This window comes from Brienomyrus brachyistius, chromosome 5 (genome assembly GCF_023856365.1).
Source record: "Brienomyrus brachyistius isolate T26 chromosome 5, BBRACH_0.4, whole genome shotgun sequence".
In the NCBI taxonomy this organism is placed as follows: Eukaryota; Metazoa; Chordata; class Actinopteri; order Osteoglossiformes; family Mormyridae; genus Brienomyrus; species Brienomyrus brachyistius.
Window position 1 is genome coordinate 4,166,691 of NC_064537.1, and position 27,700 is coordinate 4,194,390.

Below are 27,700 nucleotides of genomic sequence, written 5' to 3' on the forward strand. Positions count from 1 at the left end.
TAAATACTACAACTCATGGCCATAGGTGGAAATTAGTGGGAGAACATTTTAAAATGAATTTGAGGAAGCTCTTCTTTACACAGAGTGTAGTTAGAATATGGAATAGTCTTCCTGCTAGTGCAGTGCAAGCTAAAGCCCTGGGTTCCTTTAAATCAGAGCTAGATATTTGAACAACTCTGAGCTATTAGTTATGTTCTCCCCAAACGAGCTCGATGGGCCGAATGGCCTCCTCTCGTTTGTAAATTTCTTGTCTTCTTATAAAATCTTGCCTCTTTGATCATCTTTCAGATTTGTTGATTTACTGCAAACTTGTATCACAACTCGGTTCTGTTGCCGTGGCCAGTTCCGGCTGGGTTCTGAGCCCACACCCAGGCGGCTTCCAGGGTCCAGACCCTTTACGTGTGATCCTGGATGTGTGAGGTCAGCAAAATTGCCATACATCGCGCTACCACTCCACTACATTCCATAATAATAAGACTGTTTTTTTTCCGGGGTGGTTACGCAAACACGTGCAAAAAACACACCAGCACAATAACTTGCTTTACTCAGGGGTGGCAACACAACAAATGTGTCATTCAGCCAAGTTCAAACAAGCCACAAATATTTGCATAACATGCTCACTTGCGTGGTGAATATGAGCAATCGGTAAAACTGTTAAATACAAGTCAGACGACATTAACTGCATGAAATAATATACGCGACTAGGTCATTGCCCTGTACGTCAAATGGTTTACATATTAGTAAGGTTGTATTTTCCATTTTATTTCCGGTTTCATAAAATTCAATGTTTTTTTTTCCTAAACTAAGTCCATTTTCCTGCATTTTTAGAAAAGTTGATAGTTACTGTTAAACAGGAATAATAATAATAATAATGATGTTTTGTTATTATTATTATTGTTGTTAACAGCAACAACAACAACAATAATAATAATAATAATAATAATAATAATAATGATATTCGGAGGAGGAAACAGTAACTTTACTTTGTTCAACAGTCAAATACCGATACTTTAATCTTGGCAAAACAATGCGCTCGCTCCCGTGCGGGGAGCCCGTCCCGCGGGATTTTGGGGGCCGGTCCGCAGAGCTCAGGTATCGTCTTCCCGCACACGCGTCACTTCCCCCGCCGCTCCTACGGGCGCATAAAGGTGCCTCTCCGGATGTTTCCAGGAAAAAGTTTGTCCCGAACGGCGCTGGACGGGATTGTCCCGTAAAGATTAAAGCAGCCACGTTTCCGGGCGGACACCTCGTCCCATAGCCATGTTTCTGCGGCAGGTACTTACCGTCGCTCAAACTTCTCACATATTTTAAGGACTGAGAAAAACACATTAATCTACGGTTTTGGGGGCGATCTTTCGTTTTAGCGCTTTTCTTAGTCTTAACGACGGGCACCCCGGCGCGCTTAAGCCTGTTTATTAACGCTGGGCAGGCGGAGAAGGTGGTGGGCGATGTCTGTGCGCCGCTTGCCCTGATGTGCCGATCTGTTAACGCCGGTGCTGGTGGCGGTTTCACGGTTTCGTCTCGCTTTAGTTGACGGGTTGGGGGGAAATGATGGGTCAGTGCCTGGGATCCGAACTGACCGACGATGAGAAGAATGCGAGGACCCAGAGCGCTGACATAGACAAGGACCTCTACGAGCTCGCCAAGAAGGAGATGAACGTGGTCAAGATTCTCATGTTGGGTGAGTAAGAGGTGCTTGGGTTGGGGTTAACCAGGCTGTCAGCCCACATGCCTGTCATCTCATATTTGTTATGGCCGCTGGCTCCATGTATACCTGTTCATACTCCTCTAGGTGTGGGAGTCACTCTTAAGTGTTTTGTTGCTTGAGGAGGGTTTGTAGCTATTTAAGACAAAGAATGGCCAAAGTTGTAATGGTAATTACAGCCCAGCAATGGGCTGCTGTTGGTCATTCATGTGCAGTTATTGTCAGTCGGGGAATGGGAACTCCTCGTTGCCCCTTCGCCTGTGGCTGAGCTGGCACATGTTCGGTGACCTTGCCTTTTAGCGGCGAGGTGGGGTGGCAGGGGAGGGGGGCGTGGTTCATGACCCATGTGTTTTGGCCTGGTGAAGGTGCGGCAGAGAGCGGCAAGAGCACCCTGGTCAAGCAGATGAAGATCATTCACAGCCATGGGTTCACCAAGCAGGAGCTGACCAGCTTTAAGGTGAGATGCCCCCCCAGCAGCCTCCTGGAATGGGTGGGCTCATTGGAAGCATGTGACTGACCCGGACCAGCCAATGTTGTGTTTCTCCTGACGCTAAGGGGGCGGGGTTATTCCGCGTCTCGACACCCTGAATTTCTCGATGTTTCGGTTTTGCCGGGCTGGTCACTGGGCTGGGAAGTTTCCAGAGAGCCAGTGCCAGTGCCTTTGCGGCGTTACAGAAAGGTCCAGGTGCTGAGCTGACTGGCAGGACGATACTGGGAACGACGGTTGCTCTCTCTAGCATTCTTGGGGTGGTGATTTAACTGGGCCCTGGTAACTTTTCATCTCTTGACGGCAAACTGTGATCCCGCTCTGAGGTCTTTAGGGTCCCGGGTGCAGGTCCGTCATTATCAGTGCCCCCCCCCCCCCCGTAGTCTGTGGGTCCCTGGTGCACGCAGGACCTCCATGGCTATTTGTCTGCATGGAGTCAGATGCAATGAGACATGGAAAGGAGATCCAACTGTTAGTGCCCCCCCCCCCCACTCCGCATCAGCTCGCCAAAATCCTTCAGGGGGGCGGGGGGTGGCCACATTCTGGGGTGTGGGTGGAATTTAGTGACTTTAAAGATTTTGGTTTGCAGGGATGGGGGGGGGGGTTGTAGATTTTCTGCCGGTTCTCTCCACCCCCTGTCTTTTTTTGTGGGAAGTAAAACCCCAGTCTGGCCTCTCCCTCCTGGCCTGTATTAGCCCCCCCCCCACCCCCGCTCTGTGCGGTGGACGAGATCCCATTTGGAAGAGATTGATTATTTTGGAAGCGGCGACCTGGCTGGCTTCTAGCAGCGTGTGTGTGTGAGTGAGTGTGTGTGTGTGTGTGTGTGTGTGTGTGTGTGTGTGTGTCTGCATTCCTGCGTGTACGTGTGCCATTGTGTGTGTGTGTGTTTCTCCAGTTCAAAGGTCCCCTCGCGGATGCTTGTTTTTATTTCTGGAATGTTCTCGGGGCTGTGATTGGAGCGACCCATCTGCCATGCAAAGCCCCCCCGTCTCTCTCTCTCTCTCTCTCCCTCCCTTCGTTTCTGGAGCCCAAACGAGCCTCGTTAATGTGTCCGGCGACCGTAACGATGGAGCCCAAAGGAACCCCCTGCCTCTTGTTGGAGTCGTGGGTCTCCGCTCCGCAGTAGAGTTCGGTGGGCTGTTTCACACGCTCCTGGGTGTTGAACCACCCCCCCCCCCCCACCCATCTGGATGCTTTGGGAAACACGCGGAACTCTGCGATTTCACTGTGTTTCTGCGAGCGACATTTATGGCCGATTTAGTGCCGCACCGTCCATCGCTTACAGGGCACTCGGGAGCACAGGCAGCCGTTTTTATCCATCCTACTGTCCTGTTCGTCGTCTCCTAATGTGAGTTTAACTGTCGTTTTACATATCTGTGAAGAAATGTAATTCCAGAAACTCGCTGTGAGCTTCCCACACTTCCCAGCCCCTGTTCTTGTGTGTGTGTGTGTGTGTGTGTGTGTAGTGAGACACTAAATTGAATAATAGCAAAAAGGTGTTTGAGGTGAAATGCTGCTGTTTCTCTCTGGACACGTGACATCGGTTGTCTTTCTGTACCTCATGTAGATTCCAGGCCAGCTGGTCCTTGGAAATAAACTTGTTGCTTTTCACAGCAGTTTGCCAACTACCCCCCACCCCAGCTCATAAAGAGGAGGCTGTCCCTGGGCCTTGAGCACATTTTGGCTTTTATTGTGGTGCACAGAAAGCCTGTGGGGGGGGGGGCAAGTGTGATTGGAAGCTGGTGGCAGGCCAGGCAATGCCCGGCCAGGTGATTGTGCTCATCAGTGTGGGCGGAGCTTATTTTTGCTTGACTCCCCCTAGTCTTTCTCTGTGGACCCGCCGTGGGGTTAAGGTGCTCAGGATGGTTCTGGAAGCTTCCATGGCTTTGTGGCACTGAGTGATGTCTTCACTACTGCCTGGTCTCACTTTCTTTTTCTCTTATGGAAACTGGAGACCCCGCCCCCCTCTTCCAATTTGGTCCCGCCCACTGGCAGGATGAGCTGTCAGACTTCCACTCCACCCAAACAAACCAAAACCTGTTCGTCTAGTTTGTGTGTACAGGGGACCCGCTCCCTGCACAGCAGCACGTGTGCGTGTGTGTGTGTGTGTGTGTGTGTGTGTGTGTGTGTGTGTGTGTGTGTGTGTGTGTGTGTGTGTGTGTGTGTGTGTGTGTGTGTGTGTGTGCACAGATGGTCGATTTTGGCACACACGTGTGAGGGCCTGTTTCTCTTATGTTAATGACTTTTTCACGCCACTTTTCCAGGGGGCTGGTGATGGGGGGGCAGGGGGGGGCACTCAAGGGCCAGCCTTGTTACCAAAAGGCTGAGGTGTGACATTCCAGCGTGACGTGGCTCTCTGGTGTGTGTGTGTGTGTCTGTGTGTGTGTGTGTGTGTGTTTGACATTAGGATGTCCCTGGTTACACGGGGACATGTCAGACGCCCCAGAGGGTCAGGATGTCCGTGGGTCAGCACCTTCATGGGTGGGGAAGCAGCAGATTGGGGGGTCCTCGGCAGGAGGAGGGGGCACTCGGTGGGGGCAGTGACAGTCCCTCTCGCTCTGTGATGTCCTGAGGTCCTCCATGATGCTCAGTTGAGGAAATTGCTCTCACTTCGTCTGAGTTGTGCGTGGACCTGAACCCGGTTCCGACCTGTGTGCGCGTTCGGGTGATGTGGCTGGGAGTGGCCGATGGGGCCCCTCCCCGGGCCGACCGGTCGGGCCGCATTTTGGCCACTGACGAGCCGCACATGTGTGGAGACTTGCTGGGTGGCGTTTGCCACGTTCCCCGTGCTGCCTGTTGGCGAGAGCTACTGAGCTCTGCGGCCTGTAACACTCTGCTCTGCGGCCTGTAACACTCTGCTCTGCGGCCTGTAACACTCTGCTCTGCGGCCTGTAACACTCTGCTCTGCGGCCTGTAACACTCTGCTCTGCGGCCTGTAACACTCTGCTCTGCGGCCTGTAACACTCTGCTCTGCGGCCTGTAACACTCTGCTCTGCGGCCTGTAACACTCTGCTCTGCGGCCTGTAACACTCTGCTCTGCGGCCTGTAACACTCTGCTCTGCGGCCTGTAACACTCTGCTCTGCGTCCTGCGCTCTTCTCTCACTGCGCTCTGCCCCCTCCCCAGACTTTAACCCGTAACTTATTCGTTCCCCTTCTGGGGCAGGGTGGCCACCCGCCACCCTCAGAGAGACTGACCCCCCCCCCCCCCCCCCTACTTCCTCACCATGCTGAAGTTTGGCATGAAAAATGCGAACTCGATGTGGGGGGTGTAATTGAAGAGCCCTCCCTCCCAAACCGCGCACTTATCATACCTTTTTCATGCTGTGAGAGTTTGACTTTTGTGCTCTGAGGGTCGGGTTACTGTGGGAAGGTCCCTTTGGGTGGGGTGGGGGGGGGGGGCGGGCAAGCTCCTCTGACTGGGTGGGGAGGGTGAGTGTGTGGACTAAATCCCCCCCAGGTCTGAGCACCCTGCCCCTGCTGGTTGGGGACTGGTGTTTTCCCAGTACCCCCCTGTCCTCCCCCAGGACTGGGGCTGATGTCTGTACGATGAGGCCCCCCCGGCCTCTGTGGCCATTGTCATGACACCTCACCTCAGTGCTGACCTTTGACCTTTGCCCTCTTGCCACATGCAGCCGGCAGTGCTGGATAACCTCCTTACCTCCATGAAGTTCGTCCTGTATGGGATGGGAGTCCTCCGAATCAATCTGGCCAACAGCAAGAACAAGGTCAGTCCTCTGTCTTCCTCTTTCCCTCCCTCTCTCCCTTGCTTTCTCACTCCTTCTCTCACTTTCCTCAATCATTTTCTCTCTGCAGGTCTCTCTCTCTCTCTCTGTTTTTCTCTTTCTTTCTCAACTTTTCTTTTCCCCTGACTGACAGTGTTTTCCTCTCTGTCTTTCTCTCTTCCTCTCCCTCACACTCTGACACACTTTCTTTTTCTCAAACTCTTCCTGACAATTTGTCTTTTGGCCATTGTTCCTTTCTCTCTCTTTCGGACACACTTCCTCTCTTCCAGTCTTTTTCTCACACTTTCTTTTCCTGACACTCTTCCTCTCACTTCCCCCCCTGACCCCTTGACCCTGCCCTCCTGTCGCAGCCCTTCCCCGACTGTGGTAATTCCCCGCTGGTGCCTCTAGACGGCAGTGTCTTCACGCTGCGTGCTGTGATTACCTCAGCTGTTTACTCAGTCCTGGGAGAGTCCTGCCACATTCCATTCCCAGTCAGCACAAGAGATGCTTTCAAAAAACAAGGGGAGGATACGCATTGTAATATTAAAACCATTATGGGGTGTGTGACAGTCCGACAATTTTGCACAGGTTTCTGGAATTATCCTCAGTGCTGACGGCAGTTGGGTTATAAACTAGAGTCTATGGACGGGAAGGGAATCTTGGGGCTGCTGCTGCTGATGTGCTGGGGGGGGGGTGATGTTTTACGTTGGGGTCTCAGTTGATGAGCGCGTCGGTAGTGAAAAGTGAGACAGACAAGGTGTGTGTGTGTGTGTGTATCTGTGTGTGTGCGTGTGTATCTGTCTGTGTCTTTGTGTGTCTGTCTGTGTGTGTGTGTGTCTGTGTGTGTGCGCAGTGGTAGCACCATCCCTCTCCTGCTGTCAGCAGGGTGTGTTTGCACAGTTGTACGTGGTGTTACCTCCCTACGGGGCCCTTTCCCTCTCCCGCTCCCTTCATTAATGGTTCTCAGAAGTTCGTTAGCCTTCGCAGCGGCTCCTAATGAGCCGGGCTTACAGGAAGGCCCGACGTGAGCGAAGCCGTCCGGATTCACATCGTCCGGATGCTCGCTGGTTTTACCAGATGTGAGATTTCAATGTCTCCATGGTTGTGTCTCAATGAACACTTATGATCGAGGGGTCCTGGCCGTTAGTTACTCGAGCTAGACTGCATTTTAACACCAGTAGGTTCTTGGTTTACATCCCGGGTAGCTGTTTTGCCCTTGCATGCGATACTTAACTTACTTGCCTTCATCGAATGTCCTGTGGTAAGGAATGAGTAATTGCCAGGAAACAAGTAATTCTTAAAAATGAATTTTATTGATGGCAGAGAGGGTGCCATGTATTGCTGTGCTGGGCAGATAGCCTCCTGCAGGGCAAAGACAAACTACAGAGCGAACTCGCTTCTCCACATGGCCGCTAGTGTATGCAGGTGTCCCGTCCAGTCTGCACCCCCTATTGTCTACCCTGTGAAAACCTGGAGCTGCAGTGTTTACCTTGGTGAGCTGGTGCCTCCTGGGGCTGCTTGAATCACTTCATTTGTCCTCTCTGAGGGGGTTAAATACTTTCCGGTGGCGGATGGATCCCCATCAGAGGCTGTAGGCTAGGAGGGCAGTCAGGTTCCAATCATATCTCAGTTTGGGGGGGGGGGGGGCACCGGGCGACGACGGAGGGCGGAAACCAGCACCCACCCCCACGGTCACGTTAACGAGGTGAGCGGAGAGCCTAATTACCGTCACCGATTAAGGTCCTGTAATTATGCTGTACTAATTGGTGCCTCTGTCGCAGTGGAGGGTTGGGTGTGTGGGATGTGAGGCAGAGGTAATTAAAGGGGGGGGGGTTACAACGTAGCGTAACGTGGGCAGTGAGGAGGAGAGGAAGGGCACGGGTTGGGGGGTTCTGTGTGCCGTCGGCTTTCCGTGTGCCGGTTCCTCCTTGGTAAATGGTGAGCGTGATGCACTCAAGCCAGGGGTTCAAAAATGGGTTGGGACCCCCACCTCTTCTGGTGCAGCAAACCTTTATCTGAATTTACATAGCGTCAAAGAGTCTGGAAATTCATTATGAGCAAGGAGTGAAACTCTGTGTGCTTTTGGCGGTTATACGCCGTGAAATACGTGTGCTTCTGTGACTTCTGCTTTTACCATTTTAACGTAATTATCTGAGGAACGTGGTTAAGACCTCAGGACGTGTGAATAGGAGAGAGTCGCTGCTGCTCTGCATGTGGGCTGTTCTGCGTGTGTGATAACTCCCTCCCTTTCCTGCCCCCAGATCCACGCCCACTCGGTGCTCTCCTGTGGCCGCTGCTTTGACGAGGACCAGACTCTCTTCCCTTTCCTTGCCCGTGCGCTCCGCTGCTTGTGGGCTGACCACGGTGTGCGAGCCGCCGCTGCCCGCGGCTATGAGTACGAGCTCAACGACTCGGCGCTCTTGTGAGTACTGCAAGACCAGCGCCGCCGCCGACTGCCTGACTCAGTCATACCCACGACCTGCTGTACAAGGACAGGAAGAGGGAGGAGGATGGGGACTCTCAATATCATGGCCCTGTCTGTCTGTCTGAGGAGTAGTGGCACAGCTTTGTTAACCTGATCTAAAACATCCCTGGCTGAGACAGAGGGTTGTCGGGTCGAGTCCCAAAAAGTCGCCGGATGTGAAAATAAACCGAACAAACAGATCTCAAACAGATGGTAGGCAGACAGACAGCGGAATATCAGGACAGGAAATGCCCCCGTGCTGATAAGAGCGTCCCGCGGTTTAAAAAGGGCAGCTCACTTCCGGCTCAGTGAGCTGAGGTTTCCCCGGGAAGCGTAAGCGATGGATCCTCAGCGTGGAAGCGTGGGGCTCCGGGTTATTCCGCCGCGAGAAGCTGCATGCGGGGGCGGCTCCCTGACGGGAGTTGACCTCGACGGGGGGGGGGGGGGGGGGGATTACAGAGCCTGTAGGTTCCGCTCTGACAGTGAGCGTTAGCTGCTTGTCAGCTTTGTGTTTTTACCCCTCCTTGGGCATTGTGGGTTTTAGCAGTACACAGACTAACACCCCACCCCTCCCCCCCAGGTTCCTCCATCTGCTGGCATCTTGTTTCGGGTGTGGGGGGGGTTGCTGTGTGTCCCAGTAGGAGGTGACCCCCGGGGTGGGGAAGAGTGAGATTTCTGTACAGATGCTGTGACACCTGGTGGGTGTGTCTGAGGGGAGATGGATTTTACCCTCAACCCCCCTCCCCACCCATGACATTAATCTCCTTATTGGATAAGGTCGCGGCTGCCTCCATCAGCTCGTGTTTACGAGCCCACCCTCCTCCTTTTTCAGCCGTGATGATGCTTAAGGCTGTGCTCGTCTTTGGCCGTGCTGCTGGCAGTGACAATGAGCTGAAACTGACTGTTTGTAACGGGTCTGAGCAGCTTCATAGTGTGTCTGAGCCCGGGGGTGGGGGTGCATCTTCCCTCCCAGATTTATCGGGAGCGTCGTCTCCCCGCGTGGCGTCTGACGTCTTCCCGCCTCATGCCAAGCCGGAGCGAGGCAAAGGTTCGTGGATTTGTTCAAACAGGGCTGCCGGCATCAAGAGCAGGAGATGCAGCCTGCGTCTGTGTGTGCGAGAGCGAGATTAGCCCGCTCCGCGTAGGAGGCTAATTGGCTAAATGAAGTGGATGATGATTCCTGCTGGGTCTCCGTGCGGCATCTGTCAAGGCGATCGTGCGGCGGGTGGGGCGGCTTGGGGGGGCAGCGGGGCCAGGCGGTAATTAGCGCTCTGTGCTGCCTGTCCTAAGGGTACCAACACCAACATGGCCACCCGCCGCGATTTTAGCTGCCTGTTTTACTCAGCTAGTCGCCCAGCTGACAGTCTTTACAGTCGTGGGTTGAGGGCGAACGCCTTCGCGGGTCCGATGGTTCGGCCCGTTTTGTGGCTGGTGTTTCCAGGATTACAGGGGCGGGGGGGGGGAATCTTCTGCTTAGCTTCCGGAACGGGGAGGCGCCTGCATCGTGTCGTTGTTTAGGTCCCCGATGAGATAGTCAGTCATTTGTGTGTCTGGAGTTTGCTTTTAGCTCCTCTGAGGGTCCAGCAGGAGCCCAAAGCACTAATGTGTGGTGACATCAGTATCGCCGACCCCCCCCCATCCCGAGGCGAGTGGTGAGCTCCATCACGGCGGAAGCTATCGGCTCACTCGGCGTCTGGGATCTGAAACGCGCCTGCAGCTCAATGTCCGTGACGGACGTTCAATGGTTGATCGCCTCTCGCCGGCCCCCTCCCTCACAGAGAACATGCCGGCGTCTTATCTCCCTCACACCTGGCTCTGGGTGCTGTGGGGGGGGAGGGGGTCCTGAGCAGCTTCATAATCGCATGTCGATAGTACGTCTGCTGCCTGGGGACAGTGGTGGGTGTTCTGGATTATTGGGGATGGCCCCCCCCCCCTCGGGTGTCATGCATTATAGGGGATGTGAGCCGCTGTGAGCCGTTCTGTTGATCCGCCTGTGCCCCCTCGGCCCCCTCGGCCAGTCATTCCCTGCTGGTTTTCAGCAGCATTACGACTGAGTCAGTCAGACCCCAGTCTCTGTCCCCAGGTACATTGCTGCTGGGATTCCCCCCCCCCCCCCCCCCCGCTGTAGGGAGAGACTGGGTGCTTCCTGGCTGGCTGATCAGATCTGACTGGATGGGAATGTCACTGGGGGGCACAGGGCAACAAGCCTGGTCTCTCGCTCTCTGTCTCACACATGCACACACCCGGCATTCATTTCTATGGGCATAAACCCTAATCCCAACATGGAGACCCTAACCCCACCCAAACCTTAACCATAAGCAACCAAACCAAATACTGCTCTTGGCATTTTTACTTTTTTGATTGCAGTCACAGGTCTGTGTAAAGTTTGCTCGCTCACCTTCACTTCCTGCCAAGCAGCTGGTGCTCACTGACCCCCCCCCCCCCATCCTTTCAGCTTCTTCGAGAACATGGATCGCATCGTCTCCCCCGACTACCTGCCCACGGAGATGGACGTGCTCCGGGTGCGACTGCGTACCACGGGCGTCATTGAGACCCAATTCAAAGTTAACCACCTGATTATCAGGTAGGCCTGGGGCTCTGGAGGGTGGGGGCCGGCTTGTGAATCCGCATGTTCCGGAGATGAGTCTCCTTCCCCCCTCCTTGCCACTCCACTGGCTCCGACGGGCACTGTGACAGTTTAAGCAAATGGCCGCCGACATCCACGCCCTGGTGATCCTGCTCCTTCCCTCCCCACCTGCCGGCTAGCATGCAGTTTGAATGGTAATCACCCCCCCCCCCCACCCCCACCTCCCTCCCTGCTCCTGAATATATATATAGCTGTCGTTGCTTTTTAATTCGCCTGGCGTGTGCGGGAAGTAAATCAAATTTACTTCTGGAGCCTTGGCAGTTTCCTGGGGTGCAGCCCTCCCCACACCCCCCTCCCTGCACCAGCTTTCCCAGAGCCAGACAGGGAACAGGGAAGAAGAAAGTCGGAGATGCACTGGGTGGGGGTTGGGGGTCAGCAGTGGCTTGACTGAAAAGCCGGGCCGCGGAGGCCTCGATTGACTGTGGAACATCCCCTCCCCAATCACCCAGCCCCCACCCACCATTGTCCGCTGCTGATGTATTCATCGGCATTCGGTGAGAGAAGTTTTGTAAGAGGCGACAGTGCCGTCGTCACGGCTGGCTTTGCGGTGACGGCATCTGACATCTCCGGCGATTACCGTGCGGCGCGTCGAGGTCGGGCACACGGCTAATCGGGCCGCCCTGTCGCTGCTGATCGGATTCGCTAATAAGAAAAGGTGGATCACGCTAAACTGAATGTCTCATGCAAACGCGATATGTAAATATGCCCACATTTGCAGTTCTACCCGGATTAATCGATTATGCTGGTGGATGAGGAGTTTTTTCTCGTTGAATCTGCTTGTTTTTGTGGGTAATCAAAGGGTCGTAATCTGGAGCTGTTCGCCTGGTCCGTTGTGGACAGCTGGCGTTCAGAGACCTCTTACCTGCGAGTCTCCTGTAGCTCAACAAATAGAGCTTTGCGGTAACAACGCGAAGGTTGTGGGTTCGAATCCCACATGTAATTCTCTCTAGTAAGTCACTTTGGATAAATGGATGAGATACACAAAGGTAGATGAGTCAAAGCCACTGTTGCTCGCGCCCAGCCGGACGCCCCATGTCATCGCTGTGCTCCATGGTCGGACAACTTGCCTGCCGCTTGTATCGGATCGAACGCCGCACTTCAACACCTGCACTCAGACATTCTCCTGGCTTCCTTTCATTTTAAAAGACAAAATGTTGTAATCAGCAGTAACTCGTGCATTTAGCGACTCTCTTTATTTCATAGCATGTGTGGTTTTGATAGATGGACAGTTATTTACTTTGTCTCATTCTCTCTGTCTCTCGCTCTCTCTCTCGCTCTCTCTCTCGCTCTCTCTCTCTTTATTGACTGATCTCTCCCTGGAGAGATATCTGGGAGGTGTCTTTCATACCTTCGCATGTGTTATGTTTGTGTGTTTGCTCTCTGTCTTATCTCTGCCGGTGTGGTTGTTTGGTCTCTTACACCTCGTTTGTCCTCTTTCATCCCGGTTTTCATTATAGTCGACATCCGCAGAAACGTGAGCCCCCCCCCCCCCCCCCCCCGTAGCTTCTCTACTGAAGACTGAGCTGGTGATGGAGTTTGGTTTGGTTCCCAAGCAGCGATGGGGGTTACCCCCCCCCCAGGCATGTCCTGTGGAATGCTCCGTTTGAAGCGATTAATGTGGCACTCGATTTGATTTTTATTTCAGATCGTTCCACCTGGTATGTGCGGGGGTGGTCTCCGAGATCAACCCGCGCCCAATTTTCCCCCCGACAGGGCATGATAATTGACTAACGATAGCGGCTCCAGGACGACAGGCCTAGGCTTTGGGAAGCGTGGCTGCGGACCGTGAGCAAATGGGCCGTGAGTGAGAGCAGTTCCGCTGGAGAAAGTCAGCGATGGATAATTGCGCTGGTTGTCAGTCTCAGGCTGGGCCGCGCTCACCTGCATTGTCGTGTTTTTTTGTTTGTCGTAATACGACAAAAACAGGAGACAATCACCCCTCCTGCTCTGCCAGTAACCCGGCTGATGAAAGTCTCAGCTCTGCGTTCATGCCCCCCCCCCCCCCCCCCCCCCCAGCTCTCTCCGATTCCACATAGGATATGGATGGGGGCTGAAGTGGATGCGGGGTATTGGGGAAGCGAAAGACAGCCCTCAGCCCACACGTCTGCCCCCTCCCCCATAACCGAGAGTAGATTATTTTGGGGGCCTCATTTTGCCCCCACCCTGTTTGATCAGCAGTAAGAGTAGCAGGTGGGTGTGATATGTTATATGAGATGGAGGCTTTTTCAGTCAGATTCCAAGTGTATGGATGGGGATGTGAGAGGAATGAGAGATATGGAGTTAAGGGCTTTGCTGGAGGGGGGGGTCCTCCTGGATATGGGGCGGGGGGGGGGGGGGGGTTGGCTTGTCTGAGGGTGTTTGGATGTGTCTCCGTATCGTGTGTTTTTTCTGTAAGCTTACTGTGAATGCGTGTGTGTGTGTGTGTGTGGGTGTGTGTGGTTTGTGGGGGTTATTAAAGCTTAATTTTATACGTTTTTAACTGTCCTTGATGCTCATTACGGTGTCTTAATTCTTCCATTAACGTGCGTCGCGATGATCTGTGTGTCAACATTCATGCTCTTGGCTTAGAGGTTTACCTGCGGCTGTAGGTGGGTGTGGAGTTCGAGGGGAAAAGAACACACTGCCAACTGTGAACGGTTGGCCTTTAGATCGAGTCTCGGCCTGAAATGTCGGATTTTTAACCACATTGCCAGGTTTCAGTATCTTGGTCCAGTGCGCCGAGGAATTGGTTTGTTATCAAGCTGTTCATTTGGGTTAATTAGCCGAGCTGATAAACGGCAACCGAGCTGGAATGTGAATGAGCAGGTGGGGGAGAAGGGGAGAAGTCTTCAGTGTGTCCTATCCAGCACTCTCTGCGTTTAATTGTTTATCTATAGTACATTATATTCTTAATTTAGCAGATTTATTTCTTGAGAAAGCAAGGTAAGGTAGCCCTTAGAGTACCTGGGGATTAGAGGCCGTGCTCAAATCACTCTGACCCTGGGATCTGAACCAATGACCTTCTGATCACAGGCACGCTCATAATGTAATAAATCTCAGGGTGTACCAGAATGCTTAAGGTGGCTCAGATTAACACGGCAGGTAGACTCTTGATTTAATGCTATATTTATAAAAGAAGCTTGAAAGGTGTCGTCATGGAGGGTGTCACTGGCGAAGAGTGGGGGGACCAGCTCTGTGAGTTGGACTGACCGGGTGCTGGCCTCCTCCCAGCTGGGGGATGCATATGCCTGAACACGGCAGCTGTTTGTAACACACACACCCCCTCCTCAAAACCCTGCAGGATGTACGACGTGGGCGGACAGCGGACGGAGAGGAGGAAGTGGATCTCCTGCTTCGAGGACGTGCGTGCCGTGCTGTTCGTAGTGGCACTCAGCGGCTATGACATGACCCTGAAGGAGGACCCCTCCATGGTCAGTCCCCCCCCCCCCACTAGTCTTCCTTCCAGGCAGATATACAAAAAAAAAAAACAAAAGCAAAACCCCCAAATGGGGCCCCTCGCAGGCGAACATTAACGGCCCGCTTTCCCGTCTCCCGCAGAACCGCCTGCAGGAGAGTCTGAAGCTCTTCTCCTCCATTTGCAGTAACGTCTTCTTCAGGAGCACCTCCATGGTGAGTCCGAGACGCTCCGCCGACAGGCGCCGATCCTCCCAGCACGTTATCAGCCAGCGCTACTGGCCTGCAACCCCCCCCACCCCCCTGCAGTTTCGTCAGCGAGTCACTCCGACACTGCATCTGCATCACAGGATCCACGTCACCACCCCACCCCCCCGCCCACGGCTGCTCTCTGTCACAGACTGGTGTCTAATTGCCTCTGTCATCGGTAATTAGAATGCAAAGCAGCTAATTTAACTGCGCGGAGGGCAACGTTGATTTTATACTCCGGTCCGAGTCGCTGGTATCGGAGCGTGTAACGAGCTGGTGTATTTCACCTCGTTTTGGGGGGGGCCATTACCAGACCCCCCCCCCCCCCAATTAGTCATCAGTTACTTGAGCGGGTGAGAGAGTCGGTGTCAACATAACGTGGCCTTTTAATTACAGGAGGGGGATGGCTGACTGCGGTTTCAGCGGAAGACTTTATTTTTCATCCGTCCTCTTAATCAGTGCCCTGATCATTTTCTTCACCGGCTTTCCCACTCACTCTTTTTCGACACAGCTTGGCCGACCAGTGACATCACATGGTGAAAGAATGTTTGTTTAGGCCCCAATTCCTGACTGAGTACCTGATGTCTACCTCTCTCCGGGTTTACATTCCCCTATGGCACCAAGGCGACGTAAATCGCTTCGTGTCTGGGCTGTCCTTAGCAGTGATCGTCCTGTTCTTTTGCAGATGCTGTTCTTGAACAAAATCGATCTGTTTCAAGAGAAGATCTTGCACTCTGGGAGACACCTGAGGCTTTACTTTCCGGAGTTCACAGGTGAGGTCATGTGGGATCTTCCTCAGTGATTTAAGCCTCTCGTGACAAAGAACATTCTTATTCGTCCTGAATGAACTTCAAGCGGAAGTCACTGTTATTGAAGTAAGTCCTTGGGAACCATAAAAATGTCTCTGCACGCCAGTCTGTCCAACATCTCGCTCTGACACCAAGAGTATTAATATGACGTTGCTTCCCATTTGCTATTGGTCACGCTCTGTTCTTCCGGGAAGGATCTGCATTAGATGTAATATCGTTGGTCGGATTTGCATGATGTTCACACAGGAGCATTAGTGAGGCCGGCTAGCGATGCTGGGTGCTCAGGACTGATCATAGCCAGTGTTCCTGCTCATCCCACTGGTGTTCAGTTGGTGTTCGAGTGCCTTTGTTCAGGCTCGTCCAGCCGCTCGGCAAACCAAGACCATTATTTCTCCAGCTGTGCACTTAATTATACGCCTGTGTCAGCAAGTGTCATGGCGTTAATTACCGGCTGATTAGCAGGGGTGTCCTGATGCTTTCGGCTATGTCGTTAGCTGGGAGAAAGCAGGGGCCCTGGGGCCAAAGGTGTCACAATCACCTCTCATTTTACAGCTTCCTTGTCAGTCAAGGCGCTCACTGGATTTTCTGTATTCGACTGATTCCAGATCAGGCCAGCATGTCAAGTGGGGATCACTGGTTTTTCTGTATTTGACTGATTCCAGACCAGGCCAGCAAGTCAAGTGGGGATCACTGGTTTTTCTGTATTCGACTGATTCCAGATCAGGCCAGCAAGTCAAGTGGGGGTCACTGGTTTTTCTGTATTTGACTGATTCCAGACCAGGCCAGCAAGTCAAGTGGGCTCACTGGTTTTTCTGTATTTGACTGATTCCAGATCAGGCCAGCATGTCAAGTGGGGATCACTGGTTTTTCTGTATTTGACTGATTCCAGATCAGGCCAGCAAGTCAAGTGGGCTCACAGGTTTTTCTGTATTCGACTGATTCCAGATCAGGCCAGCAAGTCAAGTGGGGGTCACTGGTTTTTCTGTATTTGACTGATTCCAGACCAGGCCAGCAAGTCAAGTGGGGATCACTGGTTTTTCTGTATTCGACTGATTCCAGATCAGGCCAGCATGTCAAGTGGGCTCACTGGTTTTTCTGTATTTGACTGATTCCAGACCAGGCCAGCAAGTCAAGTGGGGATCACTGGTTTTTCTGTATTCGACTGATTCCAGATCAGGCCAGCAAGTCAAGTGGGCTCACTGGTTTTTCTGTATTTGACTGATTCCAGATCAGGCCAGCATGTCAAGTGGGGATCACTGGTTTTTCTGTATTCGACTGATTCCAGATCAGGCCAGCAAGTCAAGTGGGCTCACAGGTTTTTCTGTATTTGACTGATTCCAGATCAGGCCAGCATGTCAAGTGGGGATCACTGGTTTTTCTGTATTCGACTGATTCCAGATCAGGCCAGCAAGTCAAGTGGGGCTCACTGGTTTTTCTGTATTCGACTGATTCCAGATCAGGCCAGCATGTCAAGTGGGGCTCACTGGTTTTGCTGTATTCAACTGATTCCAGATCAGGCCAGCAAGTCAAGTGGGCTCACTGGTTTTTCTGTATTTGACTGATTCCAGATCAGGCCAGCATGTCAAGTGGGGATCACTGCCCTGCTGTTAACTTTTTGGCTTCACCTGCAGGCGACAGTGTACCTTAGCACATCGCCTGCATTTAGTACTTGGATAGCAAGTATCCAGACTTTTTTGCCCTTTGGAGATATTAGTCTGAGGGAGGGGGCGATGAGGAGGGAGTGGGGGGTGAAATCATCCTCCCTCCTGTCATAGGGTTATGAACCCCTCTCCTGTCCGGTTTAACGCTGAGCTCCTTCACGCTGCAGTTACACCTGTTCTCCTGCTCCTGAGCCATTTTGTGGTCTCCCCCGCCGCCTCTGTGAAAATTCCACCGTCATGCTAATCTTGATCTTAGCGCGGGGACACGCAGATTGGATTCTCTGACCCAGGGCTCGCCGGGGCCAACCCCTTCACCTTGCTTATGCACACGCTCCCGATTTTGGTCACCCAAGGATGAGCGATGTAATCACACGTCCTCAATCTTCCTCTAGAGCTTCATAAATAATTCATGGCGGCGATACTGTTTTCATTGGGAATGAATGAATTTCAATCTTATCGAAGGGATCCGTCGCCCTTCCAGCTAAATAAAAAGAAAATGATTAAACCGTATATAAAGTATACGTTATGTACTTATGACTCACTTATTCCAGCTTCTTTGTTCATATATTCTCTGCATATCACACGGAGATGGACATGATGTGTCACATAAAGGTGGGCTGGTGGATTGGCACCCAGGTGCAGAGGGGCTGTTATTGACTTTTATGCCCCCCCCTCCCCCTGCCCCCAAATGTCAGGTGCTGACTGTGATGTGGATGCTGCAGCCCGATTCATCGCCGGCATGTTTGGGGTGGTCAGCACCATGCCCGATAAGCTGATCTATCACCACTTCACCACAGCCACCGACACCTCCAACGTACAAGTCGTCTTCCAGGTCGTCATGGACACCATCATGAAGGAGAACCTGGAGGCAGTCTCTCTGCTCTGAGGATACAGGATCCACACTCTTCCTTTGGTTCATATTCAGAAGCTTAATCAGCAGAATTTGTTTGTACCAGAACAAAGTCTTGGGCTATAACAAGAATATGGAGGGGAAAAAACTTTAACCAAAACAAGTATTTCATCAGTAGCCTCTACTGAGGTGAAAGGCTTGGGTGCAGAACGCTGTGCTGGATCGTTGGGCTTTTGACAGGTCTGTGCGCAGTCTTCAGTTTCCGGTCTTTAAGCTGACGCTTTCTGTCGGTCACGGCGGCAGCTCTGGGGGAAATTATAGGACGGCGATCTTGTGTCCCCTCTTATTCACTGCCCATTTTCCGTCTTGCTTGCTCTCCCCGGTCCTGAAATGAGCTGTCTACCCCCTCTGAAGTGTCCGAGTGTGGCTGCGGCGGTTGGGGGGGGAGGGGCTGGCCCGCGAGTAACCACGTGGTGCGGGGCGTGATCGCGCGGCATCCCCAGGGTTAACCCTGTTTTTGACCACATGAAGCATCACGAAACGACAGCATGTAGGACTTCAGTACGGATGAGGTGTATGTTTCTTGGCTTAGTGGTCACCGTGAGTATGGAGAAAAGGTCGGGATTTGTTGCGGCCCAAAACGCGCATAAGTTTCCCTCTAGAGCTATGCACACATTCATTTCCATATGAAATCACTGCCTCTGGTTTGGGTTTAGGGAAATGGATTAGGGTTGAAGTTCAGGACACGGTAGTTTGGCATCAGAATCGCGCAGTTAGCCTCAGATAAATTTCTTTTGCTGCCTTTGGGTGAAGCAGCAGATACATACGATGAGCTCCCCCAGAGCGACGGAGTATGAATGAATTGCCGTTTAAGTCACCCGCATGACACTTGCATAATTTCACCGTGCCACTTAATTTCATAATTCTGCGATATAAACCCTCGCTGCGTGTGAACAGCTTGTGGCCACCGACGGATGAGTCTTATGAGAAAGTGAGTATTTAGGAAGCCTTACGTCAAGCTCATGGTGCGTTAGGTGGATGCAGCTTGGCGCCACCTCCCATGCGGAGTCGGCCGCACTTTTCCTCCCAGGGTACCGTACTCTTAATAATTTTTAAATTTTGAGGCTTCTTTTTAGCTCACAGCACTTTTCCGTCATCAACGCATATTTCCGCCTGTGTGGCAGGCGTTTGACGGTTGTCGTTACGGAAAGGAGATTTGGGTGTGAGAAACGTGGTATTTGGACTAATCTCCATGGGTTTTTACATCATTGCTGCTGTCATTCGCGATCTTTGGGGATTAAAATCTTCACCCCTTTTTTTTAACATTGCAGAAGTTTATTTTGGCGTTCCTTTGATATGTTTGCTTTTGAGAGTTTACGATTTTGACCAATGGCAAGTTGAGGGGCTTGCAAAGCTGATGTCTGCCCTCCAGTCAAGCGGGACCTTTATGGTTTCCCTCGAGCCCATCTTCCAGTCGAAAGCTGTTTTAGGTTTACACTGGTTTATTTTTTTTAAATATGTATTTCATTACAAAAATGTATATACAAGGCCACAGTCATTGTGCACGCGTGAGACATGGACACTGAATTACTTAAGTGCCTTACACTGTCCACCTCCTTGGATGTGTGATTTATTTAATATCACCTGAAACTTCACGGACGGTTAATAGCGTAGTATGAGTAATGTAAATTTACTGTGAAATATTTCGTGTACGTCTACCGATCTGTTCAGAGTTACCTTGTTTTGTGACGAAGATGAATGCACTAATATTAAAGTATTATTTTAATTGTTTGGCTATTTGGTTGTAAGATATTTGGGGGCAAGATGATTTGACTTGCTGGTCTATATTTTTTACTTTTACACAAAACGTGACAAGGCGAATTCCGAAGTGAGGGGAAAAAGACTTTCATATCATTTAAGCACAGATTCAATGTACAAAATATTTAATGGTATGTAAATTTTAATAAAAATAAAGAAACAATCTCTGAGCGCGCTGCGCAGCAGTGAACAACGTATGATCATTTAATAATCTACAGTGGGAAGAGAGGGGGAAATTGGTGCGTGGGCGATGGTTGGCGATTCATACAAACATCTCGCAACATACCGTACTTTGGATTATTTTTAAAGGTTGCTAACCATCACATTTGTGGCGTAAAATGAAACATTCAGCGTGATCGGTCCATCGCGACAGTTCTCCGGGGTCTGGAGGCTCAGGCGCCGCTGCAGTCCCTGGAGTCCAGCGACAGGATCACGTCCGCTTTGCACTGAAACGTGCTGGTTCCGTCCTGGACTAGCTGGCAGCTCTGCAGGTTCGGGGAGATGTCCCTCACACACACCGCCTGCAGAGGGACGACTTGCCGGTCAGGTATTCGGATCAGGCAAGAAATCAAATGAGGACACAAACCACCATAAATCTGCCATTTTTGTTTAGCGATAATTTTAACAATATATCTTTGCCTGAATTAGAAATTTGCAGATTTTATCGATCGGGAGCGACAGGGCCAGTTTTTTCTTAATGTTTTCAAATGTTTCCGAAACTTAGAGATCATTTATAGATACATTTGATAGTTTGTGCATTTACTCACTTCAAATGGCAATTTCAAAGAAACATCCATATGTTTAATACACACAAGACACGGGCTATTGTACCGTGAAACTCATTGGTCTGGGGAAAGTTGCGTTAGCTTGGATCCGGCGCAGACGCGCTTTTGGTGCTGAAGGTGAAGCAGATTCTTCTCGCAGATGCACTTTCTCTGACTTTAAGCATAAGTTATTTTTTGGGGGGTTGGAGTAACAAATGACAAATCGCATACAATCCTTACGTAGAAGCCTTAATGTCGGTGCCACTGCGTATTATTGTACTCACCAGATTTTTCAGAACGGCGTTCTGCCGGCTACTGAAGTCCGCAGTCCCACCGTTAGCTGCCGTCTCTCCGCTGTCCGCTTCGGGCTCGGATCTCCTGATGTAGGGCGACCTCCGAATGCCGGACAGCAGACCAGAAGCTCTGCCTACGGAATAATAGCTCGGACCGGTTGCCTGCTTGTACCACGCTTCTGTAGGATGGCAGGAAATGAGCACGGAGATCGCTACCACCACTAAGGCGAACTTGACGGACTTCTCCATTCCTAACATTGCGCTGATCGATCGCTCGCTCTCTCTTTTTCTGCGCTTTTCTTCTCAGCGTCTTTTGACGGCTGCCCCCAAACGCCAGCGCTTATATAGGCGAATCGCAGTCGTGATCACACTCGTCAAACTTCACGGGACCGGGGGATTTACATTTCCGCCGTACCGAACTGCGACCTGAAGTTTATCGATTCGGGGGGGGGGGGGGGGGAGGTGGTAATGTCACAAATCCTTCCCCCCTTTTCTTTGATGATGGAATATTTCCGCACATACCTGGCATTACGGTCACGACCGGGCAGCAGAGCAAATTCCGGTGATGGCGCAGCGATATTATTCGCACCCCCCCCCCCCCCAAAAAAAAAACCAAACAAAACAGCTACCAAGATATTCCCGCTAAGTAATATTTCAAAAATGCCAAACTGAGTTTGGGGGATGCAGGAAACCGGAACCATTCCGTCATTTAAACCCGCACATTTGTTACACCTCTGATTCACCCAGCAACACTTAAAAAACAAAGAAAGCATGCCTTTGTACTGTAGGACTTGGAAAAATATACACATTTATAATAACCTACCCTGTGCTAAACGCCTGCTCTGGCTAGACATCTTTGTAATTTCTCCTTTTATACGTTTTATTTCAAATGCAACTTGAAGCGAAAAGGTGAAACCAAACCGTAAATCGCAATGCAAACCAGTCGACTTTTGTTTACTGATGCTATAAACCTGTCAATAGAAACAAAAAAATACTTAATGAAATGAAGTGCCACGCTAATCCATTAGAATAATGATCATCAATAGGAAACGAAAACAGAGACATTTGCATTACTGGGTAACGTTACCTTCGGAGAAATACGCAGAAAACATTACACAGTAGAAATAATAATACAAATATTTTTATACCGTTTTTCAGGAACCCAAGGTGTCAAGTATAGTACTCTAGAAACCGAATATAAAATATACATTTTTTATTAGAATTTGAAACCTGGAGCTGAGTGTGACGTGCGTACTGAGTATCATATTTAAGACAATCAAGTTGGGCACCCAAACCGTAGGCAGCTGGGGGGGGGCTGCGCAGGGATGACAGATATCTAAAATGCGGCGAGATTTGAAACGCCCGTCAAAAGAAAAAAAAGATTAAAAAATCATTTAAAATGCCCATCAGTCAGTTTCTAGGGAACCTGCTTTAGAAAGGCTCTTGGAAGTACTTAATGCATTAGCGTAGAAAAGACGCTTTTATACACTTAGAATAAACACTGATCACACATAGGACTGAATACACGTGTGTCCCGTACCTCTTGTCCAACAGCAAAACAACATCATTTAATCATAAATACCCAAATAAGAGCCCGCGATCCCGGCGTCCCGCATCGTCTAAGGAAGGCGAGGTCAGTCACTTAATTGGCGTCTGGCGCCCACATCTACGTCTAATTCCGCTCCGACAAACTTAATTAAGGACACTTGAGAAGGGTGATTAAAAATAAGGATCTAGATACCTAACCTTTACACGATGGCAAAAAAGGAGATAATTAACCTTTAACGGTTTTTTTTAATCGTGACAAAACGGATCTTAGAAGAGGATGTTTATGAAAATACAAAATTTAACGCCTTATCATCACGTTTGCTTTGCGCAAATTATAGAACACGGACAGTATTTAAATCAGATTAATCACTTAAGCAACTTAATAGCTCCTGTAATTTCAGGGGCTAATTAGATGTAAAGTCATTCTTCAAATCTCCATTTGAAGAGTTATTATTTGAAGATGGGAATAGTGCTACACTATAGAGTGATTTTTAAATGCAGCTGCCCCCCTTGACTTCAGAAGGACAGGGTAAGCCGCTGTAAAAGGCACATGGGTCAAGCATAAAACTGTTTTTTTAAACACCAGAAGAAAAAAAACACTTTGGACTTCCTCTGCCGCACCCTGGAGGGGGGCTCCCCCTTTGGGTCTGGTTAGGGTTCGGGGGGGGGGGCTCCCCTTTTGGGTCTGGTTTCTCCCAAGGTTCCTCCTACTGGAGAATTTTTCCTTGCCACTGTCACCTCACGCTTGCTCACTGGGGGCTTTGGGCAGGGATAATGTAAAGCGCTTTGAGGTAATGTAATGTCGTGAGAATGCGCTATGCAAATAAAATGGAATTGAGCTGGGAAAAAAAACACAGGCTAGGCGGGGGGTGGGGGGGGGGTGTCACAGGTCATTGAAGAGCGGCTGGCACTGTGGGCTCAGCTTGGTCTCTAACACCCCATCTGGAGCACACACCCAGGGGTCTGAGGTGTCCCACTGCCATTTGAGAAGCTGTTCCTGCAGCTTACGCAGGGTGTCGGCGTGGTCAGGGTCCGGGGCCAGGTTCCGGGTCTCGTGCGGGTCGTCCCGGACGTCGTAGAGTTCCCAGCGCGCTCGGTAGTAATAGCTCCGCAGCGTCTTGAACCAGCCCGTGGGCTGCCCCGCCTGCGTGCGCTTCAGCAGGTCCTGGAAGGTGGGCGACACGTAGAAGTCCTGGTCTATCGGGAAGGGCATCTTGTAGTTGAGGTTGTGCACTAGGCGGTAGGACCCGTGCAGGATGGTGCGCATGGGGTAGGACATGGTGACCTCGTGGAGGCTCTGGCTGGCAAACACCGTGTCCCAGGGCGGCTCCGAGCTCAGCGCTGGCAGCAGGGACCTCCCACTCAGCTGCACCGGCTGCTTCTGGAACAGGCTGTAGGCCGGATAGGGCACGGAGAACCAGTCCAGGATGGTGGGCGTGATGTCTGGGGCGGGACAGGGACACACACACACACACACACACACAAGGTTTCAAGGGGCTGACTGTTCATATTCGGGGGGGACCCTGCTAAGCGACTGACCGAGTCTCACTCATGCCATGAGGCTGCTGAAATACACAGTGGGAGGGGCCTCCCTGCACTGCCAGTCACATGCTCAGCTCTTCCGCTTCCCATTGGTGGGCGTTTTCCTCCCATTGGATTAAATCAGGCATTGAATCCTCATTACTTGTCAGTTCAAAGCCTCATTTCTCCCATGACCATTAAATAACCATATTAATAAAATGTGGGAAAAAACTGACATAAGACCTTATTTACAATTCATTTAAATATAAAGGCATAGGAGTAATTATTGCAATAGTAGTAAAAAAAAAATACAGAATGCAAGATACATACCTGTTGGTTAAACCTAAATTAACTTTTAAAAAAAAAATTAGGCAAGTTTTGGCAGGAATCTCCCAGTTACCGCCGTTAAAACTATAATATGGTATCTAGCACCATCTAGTGATCAGTACGCGCTATTGCCATTACTCACCAACTGCCGTTTAGAATACAAAAGTAAAATGATGCTTCTCTGAGGCTTGAAGAGACTAGGTCACTAATATACTGCGTAATAAACAAGTAACTCTGCTAAATCCTGGCTAGTTACTGGGCTGCCCCCTGCCTATGTACCCCTCCCACAGTACAGGTCTATAAAACAGTAAACACACAGCTTCCCCTCAGGGGCCTTGTGTGGGCAGAGTGGGCTCACCCAGCAGACTGACGTAGGCCTCGCTGGTCCCCCCCCAGCGCTGCCTGTGCTCCGGGGACGAGAGCAGCATAGGCTCTGCTGTGCCCGACCAGTACAGGTTGGTCCTGCCATTGGGGAAGGGAATGCCGTTGTCAGAGCTGTACATGACCAGCGTGTCGTTCTCGAACCCGGCCTCCTGCAGCTCCTTCAGCACCAGGCCGATTCCTGCCCGGGAAATGGCACACGACCCAACCTTAGAGGCTACAGGCACAAAGCAGGGAACAAGCCACTGCAGGGCTCACTCACGCACCCTGCACTCGCACAAGCACACCAACAGGCAATTCTAAGTGCATCACATTCACTATGAATCTGGGCTTCGTCCCATTTACCAGACTTAAGTACAAGGCGCTGAGATACATCATCAAAATGTGTATTAAGTTGGCATTGGATGCAAAGTGTACAAGTGCATGTGAAAGGCTTGAGTGCCCAGGCATTTCCTGAAAACAACGGGACACACTTGATAAGAGGTGAACAAGACACATGCTACAACTATGTTATTTGTTTTGGTTGTGTTTAGGCTTGTCCTTCACTGTAGCCTAAGCTATGCAGTCATGTGACCCTGGTGCTAAGAGACAGCCAATCATGGCCGCCTTCCGTCCTCACCTTGGTCCAGCCGGCTGACCGTGGTATATTGTGCGGCGAGGTCGGCACGGGCGGCTGGGGTGTCGGGGATGAAATAGGGCACCTGTCCGGGACACCGGATGGGGATGGAAAGCAGTTACAATCAGATCAATGACCAGAGCAGAACCATCTTCCTGCATGAAGGATTCGGCACAGCTGCCTAAAGCGGCCCGACTCTCCCTCCGGGCACCAGGTGTCATGCAGTCCATGGACCAGAACTCACCAGAACCAAAAAAACACAGTGAAGACCCAAGGTGTGAATCTGTATGATGTCAGTCTGACCAAACTAGCAGGACGAGTAATAATGTAGCGTAATAATGAACTTGTAGCTGTGTTCTGCCGTCACCTGACTCCACAGCACCCCCGACTCCACAGAACGCCCCCCCCCGCGCACCTTGACCTCCTCCGGGGTGTAATGCCGAGGTGTCCAGTCGGGGATGCGGCCCATTCCGCTGTCACCATTGCCGAACTTCTCGCAGAAGGGTCCGTACTGCGGCTGGGAATGGCCGCAGCGGTGGGGGTCGTGGAAAGCCACGTAGAGGAAGAATGGCTGCTGGTCCTGATGCCGCGCCTGCAGGAACCTCCTGACCAGCAGCTTGATGCGTGTGATGTTGCGGCCCACCTGCAGGACCGAGCCGTTCTCCTCTGTGTAGGCAAAGTCGAAGGGGTACACCTCCCCCGGACCTACGTGCTTCTTCCCGATGATGCCTGCGCAGCAGGGAGCCCCCCACCACTAGATCAAAGACCGGACCCTGGGGGAGTTTTCTCACAGCGACAGTGCTTAGCACCACGCTTGTGGGAGTTTCACGCACACAAAAATGATTGGCTCTCTCTCTGAACCAAGCAGATTTTAGAAGAGGTGTGTCCAAGCAACTAGAGGACGCAGGACCAACCAATTAGATGTCTTGGTCCCACCTCCAGAGACACAACCAATAATTTTTCATTCTGTCATCAGAATATTTGTGTAAGAAACTCTGAGCTTACCACCACCTTAACCATGCATTGGCTTGGGGCCCCCTGTTGGCCACAAACAGCCACTACACTAAAATCACACAACAAATCTGTTTGCTTTAATGGACACTGGTAAGAGTGACTGGCAGTGCTGACATTTTTATGAAATGGAAATTTACCAGACAGATGGAGGTCCTAACCTTACATCTATGGGTCACCTTCCTACACACACACACACACACACACACACACACACACACACACACACACACACACACGCACACACGCACAAACACTGGTTGCCTTGCTGTCTGGAAGGCACCTGTTTGGATGTTGGCTTGTCCCAGCAGGTAGGGAAGGCTTCTGACTCCATCGAAAGAGTTGAAATGATGGACATCCTGGTGCAGGCCGTACATCCCATTTTGGTGCTGATGAGAAAACCACAAGCTATCTTGCCTTATGATACAATATGGTGCGATTTTAAATGTTGTGCATGTCGTGCTTGGTGAGCATGTATTTATACATCGGTTGCGTGGCTCCATAAGAATCACGCTACTGCCGTTTCATAGCCAAACCCCTTATTCTGCTGCTGTACCCAGAGAAGTGTAACGCCGGGGGCGGGCCTACCTGCGGCAGGCCGGTAAGGATGGCGGAGCGGCTGGGCGAGCAGCTGCTGACGGAGGTGAAGGCGTTCCGGAAAATGAGGCTGCGCTCGGCAAGGGCCCGGAGGTTAGGGGTGTGAACAGCGGAGTTGTTGTACACCTCAGTCTCGAAGCCTGCGTCGTCGGCTGCGATCAGTGCGAAATGATGAGTGCTGAGCTCGGATTAACACCTCCAACGCCATGCCTTACACCACATCCCGATGGAAACATTTTTTTTTCCTGGAACAACGTACTTTTTGGGCAAATAAACCGACCCACATAACTCATTATGACTCACCCAGTGATATATCTATAATTATGCATCTAGAACCCAGGTGATAATAAGTCAAATACAGTTTTAACCAAGGAATCAATAAGAATAAGATCATAGATTAAAAACTTCCAAAGACTGTCGTCCCCCGTTATAATAGATAATCAATAGTGCAGCTTGGGCTGCTCACACATCGTATTGTGAAACTTGGCCTGATCATGTGCTCCTACCAATAATGAGAAGCGCGTTTCTCCTCTTGGAGAGCCCAAGGTTGCAATAGCACAACAGAAATAAAGCAAGCAGGAAACACGGGACTTTGCTGCTCGGGGCCATCACAAAGCTCGTCGCAAACTTCTCAAAGCTTCAAAATATTAACCGATTCGATGAATCAGTCATCGCAGGTATTTGCCGAACATAAAGGCAAAACCCCTCCTCTGGCGTTCATTCGAGATCTCCAACCACCTGCAAGTTTTCTTCCTGTGTAAAGTCCTTCCACTTCCCTACACTGCTATAGTGGTACAAGCGAATGCTGCTAATCACATGACCGCAGTCACATG

At 51.1% G+C, this 27,700-nt stretch overlaps 3 protein-coding genes across 3 annotated transcripts; 1 reads left to right on the top strand and 2 right to left on the bottom strand.

Annotated features, from left to right (window-relative positions):
• The first annotated feature begins 1,118 nt into the window (after positions 1–1,118).
• gnav1 (guanine nucleotide binding protein (G protein) alpha v1) lies at positions 1,119–19,782 on the top strand. The gene is made up of 10 exons (XM_049013196.1): positions 1,119–1,275; positions 1,531–1,681; positions 2,071–2,162; positions 5,826–5,918; positions 8,180–8,340; positions 10,838–10,966; positions 14,310–14,439; positions 14,567–14,638; positions 15,357–15,444; positions 17,837–19,782. The coding sequence occupies exons 1-10, from the start codon at positions 1,261–1,263 to the stop codon at positions 18,025–18,027; spliced, it is 1,122 nt and encodes a 373-aa protein (XP_048869153.1). The 5' UTR covers positions 1,119–1,260; the 3' UTR covers positions 18,028–19,782.
• A 151-nt stretch (positions 19,783–19,933) lies between these two features.
• On the bottom strand, positions 19,934–21,457 carry npb (neuropeptide B). The gene is made up of 2 exons (XM_049013197.1): positions 20,858–21,457; positions 19,934–20,330 (listed from the first exon to the last, which is right to left on the bottom strand). The coding sequence occupies exons 1-2, from the start codon at positions 21,122–21,124 to the stop codon at positions 20,202–20,204; spliced, it is 396 nt and encodes a 131-aa protein (XP_048869154.1). The 5' UTR covers positions 21,125–21,457; the 3' UTR covers positions 19,934–20,201.
• Positions 21,458–21,994: 537 nt separating this feature from the next.
• On the bottom strand, positions 21,995–27,675 carry sgsh (N-sulfoglucosamine sulfohydrolase (sulfamidase)). Its single transcript, XM_049013195.1, has 7 exons — positions 27,374–27,675; positions 26,859–27,019; positions 26,554–26,659; positions 25,675–25,988; positions 25,263–25,344; positions 24,621–24,824; positions 21,995–23,857 (listed from the first exon to the last, which is right to left on the bottom strand). The coding sequence occupies exons 1-7, from the start codon at positions 27,474–27,476 to the stop codon at positions 23,298–23,300; spliced, it is 1,530 nt and encodes a 509-aa protein (XP_048869152.1). The 5' UTR covers positions 27,477–27,675; the 3' UTR covers positions 21,995–23,297.
• Positions 27,676–27,700: the final 25 nt, after the last annotated feature.

Coding starts and splice junctions, on each gene's coding strand:
- npb (XM_049013197.1), bottom strand. CDS start 21,124: ATGTTAGGAATGGAGAAGTCCGTCAAGTTCGCCTTAGTGGTGGTAGCG. Junction 20,331..20,857: donor ACGCCGTTCTGAAAAATCTG/GTGAGTACAATA, acceptor GTCCCTCTGCAG/GCGGTGTGTGTGAGGGACAT.
- sgsh (XM_049013195.1), bottom strand. CDS start 27,476: ATGGCCCCGAGCAGCAAAGTCCCGTGTTTCCTGCTTGCTTTATTTCTG. Junction 25,989..26,553: donor ACAAGCCAACATCCAAACAG/GTGCCTTCCAGA, acceptor CCTGCTGCGCAG/GCATCATCGGGAAGAAGCAC. Junction 24,825..25,262: donor GGTCAGCCGGCTGGACCAAG/GTGAGGACGGAA, acceptor TTTCCCGGGCAG/GAATCGGCCTGGTGCTGAAG.
- gnav1 (XM_049013196.1), top strand. Junction 2,163..5,825: donor AGGAGCTGACCAGCTTTAAG/GTGAGATGCCCC, acceptor TGCCACATGCAG/CCGGCAGTGCTGGATAACCT. Junction 14,440..14,566: donor TGAAGGAGGACCCCTCCATG/GTCAGTCCCCCC, acceptor CGTCTCCCGCAG/AACCGCCTGCAGGAGAGTCT.